The 5846-nt window shown below is 35.9% G+C and overlaps 1 protein-coding gene across 1 annotated transcript; it reads right to left on the minus strand.

Moving 5' to 3' along the window:
- Positions 1–2603: 2603 nt before the first annotated feature.
- On the minus strand, positions 2604–3533 carry LOC105991443 (olfactory receptor 5H2-like). Its single transcript, XM_013024085.1, has one exon. It carries the CDS (start codon positions 3531–3533, stop codon positions 2604–2606), a length of 930 nt encoding a protein of 309 aa, XP_012879539.1.
- Positions 3534–5846: the final 2313 nt, after the last annotated feature.

Below are 5846 nucleotides of genomic sequence, written 5' to 3' on the forward strand. Positions count from 1 at the left end.
TGAGCCCCATTATATATTACAGACTGTGATAGACAATTTGCTGCAGGAAAGTTAGAATGAACTTGTGACTTTAAATGAGCATCATTATTCCACAATACTGTGAATTTCCGGAAATTATGTAATCACTTAATAACAATCAAAAAAAAAAAAAGAACCTCGGGGAAGGGAGGGAGGGAGGGGATGGTAGGGGGAAAACAATGGAGGGGGTAACAATGTTCAAGATGAAGTGTACTCATTACCTCACTCATGTAACTGTAACCCTCTGTATAGTATCTTTACAATAAAAAACAATAGCAATACAGATTGCTGCTTTAGATAACCTTTTCAAAAGAATTCATTGAGTGGCATTTCACTGAGGTTTGCATTCGCATTGACATATAACTGAGAAGCCAGCATGACTTGGAGGTGTTATTTGGTATAGATACATCTCTTCAGTGAATTGTCTTTTCACATTTTTGTCCATTGTTTATTTGGGCTAATAAATTTCTCGAACATATTTTAAGTGCTTATCAAATATGTGACATATACATATAACTTTTCAATTTCAAATGAGTTATGTAAGAGTAGCATTGCAGTAGGAGCTGATTTTCTACATAGAGAACTGTATGAGCAAAATGAGTGTCTGTGGGAGTGTGTCCAGATTGCATCATTCATTTATAATAGTCAAGAAAAAGTTTCTAGAGATACATTTGAATTTATTTTGAGAGGGACTCCAAATAATTCAGCATGAGTAAACATAGTTGGGAGAACACACACTTAAATGGATACTAATGGTTCATTTTGGTAATCTAGCTACTCAGGAGCAGGATTTGAGAAGATCGAGGTCATTAACTGAGCTCAGGCAAAAAAGTTCATGAGACATTATCTCAAAGAATAGCTGGAAGAAATGGCATGTGCTTATTGTTCCAGCTTTGTGAGAGGCTGAGCTCAAGAGAATCAGAGTTAGAAGTCATCTTGGCAAAAAAATAAATTTTTTTAGAAAAAAGCTTACAAACCTCATCTCAACATAAAAAGTTAAGGATTATGAACATAACTGCCATTCCCAGCCACTGCTGGAAAACTAAGTAGGAGGATCATGGTTTAGGCCTGGCTCTAGGTAAAGAGTAAGACCTATTTTAAAACAATCACATACAAGTGGCTCAAGGGATGATTCAAGCAGGAAAGCACCTGCCTAAGATGCTTTAATCATCGAGTTCACAGCTCACTACTGCATAGTTTATTATATCTTGTGTACACACATATGGGAAACTAAATTATCCAAATATTTTATATCTTTATTTATATATTGGGATTTATCTGTATTTATATATTCAGATATTTATATATTTAAATTATTACATATGTACATGATCGGTTGTCAACAACAATTATTTAAACTTACTGAAACAATAATATTCCTTAATCAGACTTCTGTATAAGAACAAAATATGGAAGAGGATTATATAATATGACAGAGGAAATAAGTTACTAGAGTTTTACCAAGTACATATATGAAAACTTTTTACAGAGTGGTCCTGATTGGTATCAATCAAAAAGGGGTGAGGGTTGAAAGGAAAACACTCATTGATTAAACTTGGAGTGTATAAAATAACAGGAAACCTAGCATTTAAGGCTTTTCACAAGTAAGGCCTATGCACATGCTCATTTCTGTCTTTCACAGATACCCACTGAGTACTATGGCTTCACATTTTCTTAGTATTACTAGATCTTTGTTAATATATTTCAGTAATAGATTAGAGTAACTACTGAGATGGTTCTGATTTTCTGTTCACGTGGATATTTTTTAATTCCAGAAAAGTGGAATATATTGTTCCTTTTCTGCCACTTTTCAATGTCCATGTAAACCTAATGCTTTTATTTCAACTATTAGTTTCTGAATGAGCAAAGCTTCTCACATTGCATGAATCTTAAAAAAATAAATCTGCAAAGGTGGTCAAAGACACTATAAACAACCTCACATCGTCTCTCTCTCCATCTAGACAAACAAAACAGAGTAGCCTTAGAGTTCTGTCATACTTTCACTGTGTCATTTTTCTCAATATTGCATTCGAAGTCCTATTTATTTCTCAACGGCATATGTTAGTTGAATATTTACAAAACAAAAATTCATCATTAAATAATTTGTTAGAAGAAAAGATTTGAAGAATAGTAGATTTCCTGACTCATAACCAAGATGGATAAACACAAACTTGCCAACAAGATAGAATATTTGTGATAAATTTCCATCTTACAGAAAATTTCCAACCATAAAATAGGTCTTTTACATAGGTCATTTTGAAAGAAACAGTATTTTAGAAATTTTTCTATTAATAAAGTCACAATAAAGAACACATACCAGAAAAATGCTTTTATGTAATTACTTAGCATTCATAGATGCTTTAAACTGAATATTTTCTGATTTAAAATATTAATATTTTAGAGAAATTATTAAGTGTACCAATTTACATCATTAAATAGCTTGAAGTGTTAGTTTAAATTAGAATTGAACAAGGATAGGAAATTTACAATGGTAAAAAGTTTTGGAACATTTCAAAACATGCACAACTAACTGCAAATTTTTTGTGAGTGTGTATACTAAACAGGGAGATATAATAGTTTCAGAACTAAGAAGTTTTCTTTAATGTTTTTCTCAGGGAATCTATGACTTGCTTGTTTCTCAGGCTGTAGATCACTGGATTTAACACAGGGATGATGACTGTGTAAAACAGAGAGTCTATCATGTCTGGGTCATCTGCTTGCTGAGACGTGGGGAGCACATACATGGTGAAAAGGGTTCCATAGTACATAGACACCGACAGGAGATGGGCTCCACAGGTGGAGAAGGCTTTCCGCACACTTTTCATAGACCTCGCTCGTAAAATGGTGAAGAGCACTAGTGCATAAGAAATAATAACCGTTCCAATCGTAACTACCTGGATTAAGCCAGCAAAAATAAATAGTATTAGATAATCTATAGAAGTGTCAGTACAGGAAATCTTAATCAATGGCATAAAGTCACAATAAAAATGTTGTATTATGTTGGAATTGCAGAAAGTTAATCTGAACAATAAAACCTCATAAATTGAAGCATGAATAAGTCCACCTATATAGGACAAAACTATTAGACAGATGCACCGTGTATTGGTCACAATCACTGGGTAAAGTAAAGGGCTGCATATGGCTACATAGCGATCATAAGCCATTGCGGCCAAGAGAAAGCATTCTGCAGTTACCCAGATTGCAAAGGAGAAAAACTGTGTCATACATTGAGAATAAGAAATCATCCTGCTCTCATCTGTGAAGTCCACCAGCATCTTTGGCGAGACTGTGGACGATAAGCAAGCATCCACGAAGGCTAAATTCCCAAGGAAAATGTACATGGGGATGTGAAGGTGAGGGTCCTTCCAGATGAGAGCAATCAGACCAAAGTTCCACACAATGGTGAGCAGGTAGATTACCAAGAATACTAGAAACAAGGGGAGCCACAGCTCTTGATGTTGTGTAAGTCCAGTGAGAACAAATTCTTTCAGAAACGTTGAATTTCCCATTTCCATAGCTCCAGAGGATGTCTTCTGAAATGAAATAACATACATGGAAAAGGTCAGAAAATAGGACTAGAAAGTGAATACTTGAGAATGAACCATGTTATCAGAACTATGTTTCTTTACTTATTTTAATATTTTTATTTTCTTTCATTAGTTGTACCAAGGAGTTGCCACTCAACAGAGCAGTTTATGAATCCAGGGCCTCTTGACCAATGTCACCGCTTAAATTCTCAGCCACCCCTCCTGTCCCATCCCTTCCCTTTTTACAGCTTGACTTCATCTCATTTACTCCAAAAACTGTTATCGGTTTACAGAACTAACCAATTCCTGAAAACAAAAGTGTCCAGACCCTACTACACATATCCTGCACCTGCAAAGACATTGACAGTGTTTGTTTCTGGGCTCATCTTCCTCCTGTTATTGAGATGTAATCACTTCACACAGTACATTAAAAACAACAAATACAAAGAAAAATCTCTTGTTTCCATATCTTGGAATTCATTTCTCTTTGCATCATCTTATAAGGTCATATGCACATAGCTATTGAGCTATTCTGCTCATCTGTTAGGACTATCTTAGACATGAATTAATTATTACAAATGAGAGAAACCATGGGAATCTATGTTTCTCTGGGTCTGGCTTACTTCACTTAATATGATTTTTTTCTGAGTCTTTCCATTTCCCTTTGAATTGGATGATGTCATTCTTTCTGATGGAAGCATAGTATTCTATTGTGTATATTCTATTTGTGTATATTGTGTACATTTTCTTGATCCATTCATCTACTTAGGGGCATCTGGGTTGGTTCCATACCTTAGCTAATAATGCTGCAATGAACTTGGTTGTGCTGGTAGATTAACATAGCCTTGTTTGTGGTCATTTGGATAAATGCCCAGTAGTGAGACTGCTATTTAATAGGGGATCTCTATATTTAGCCTTTTGAGGACCCTCCATACTGCTTTCCAGAGTGATTGAACAAGTTTATATTCCCACCAAAAGTGTTGTATCATTCCCTTTTGGCTACATTCCCACCATTGTGCAAGTTAGTTCTTTTTGTTTGTTTTCCCTTTTTGGTTTATCCCCTGTTGTCACTGTATTTGATTTCGGTACTCTGTGTCTTGTTATAAACGTTTATCTGATTTGGAGAAGAGAAGGGAAACAAAAAAATAATGGTGAGCCAAAGGATAAAGAATGAACCAATGCAACAGTGACACTCACAAGACAATATGTTGGAAATGAACTTTACAAGGTAAAAGAGGCAATGTGGGGGGAGAGAAACTGGGAGAAAAACAAGGGAGGGGATAAAAATGTTTGACAAGAAAGGTACTCATTTTTTTATGTATGTAACGGTAACCCCTCTGTACATCACCTTTACAATAAAGTTAAATTAAAGAAAGAAGCTACAAAAAAAGAGATGTGACTGTGGCTGTTTATTGGCTCCTGTGTTTCTTCCTGTTCCTGTCATTTTAGCTAGATGATTTCTCCCATTCTATGTCAAAGCCAATGCCAATTAAAAATCTCTTTTCTTACTTTAATTCAAACCTTTGTACAGACAACAAACCTTCTGCTGGGAGACACACTGAAAACACCACAGGAAGGAATAGGAGAAACTCTAGGGCTCTTTGGCACAGGCAGAAATTTTCTTAATAGAGACCCAGAAACTCAACAAATCAAAGAAAGGTTGGACAAATTGGATGGCATGATGCTGCAGTGCTTCTGCATGGCAAAGGACATAGCTAGCAAGATCAATAGAAAGCCCACAAATTGGGAGAAGATCTTCACTAGCCATAGTGAAGGACATGACCTCATATCTGAAATATACTTAGAACTCAAGAAATTAACTCCCCCAACAACAAATCCTCAACGAAACAACCCCCTGATTTACAAGCGGGTTAAAGACTTAAAGAGAAACTTCTCTGAAGAAGAAATAAGAATGGCCAATAAGCACATGAAGAAATGCTCAACTTCTCTACCCATAAAAGAAATACAAATCAAAACAACATTGAGATTCCACCTCATCCCAGTTAGAATCGCTACCATCAAGAAATCTAATAACAACAGATGCTGGAGGGGATGTGGACAGAAGGGAAGCCTATTGCATTGTTGGTGGGAATGTAAACTTGTTCAACCACTTCGGAAGCAGTATGGAGGTTCCTCAAAAGACTCCACATAGAGCTCCCCATGACCAGCAATCCCACTTTTAGGCATTTACCCAAATGATCACAAACAAGGCCATACTAAAGCTACCAGCACAATTATGTTTATGGCAGCACTATTCGCTATTGCTAAGATATGAAAACAACCCAGATGCCCCTCAGTAGA

The sequence above is a fragment of the Dipodomys ordii genome, unplaced genomic scaffold (assembly GCF_000151885.1).
Source record: "Dipodomys ordii isolate 6190 unplaced genomic scaffold, Dord_2.0 Scaffold73, whole genome shotgun sequence".
NCBI lineage: Eukaryota > Metazoa > Chordata > Mammalia > Rodentia > Heteromyidae > Dipodomys > Dipodomys ordii.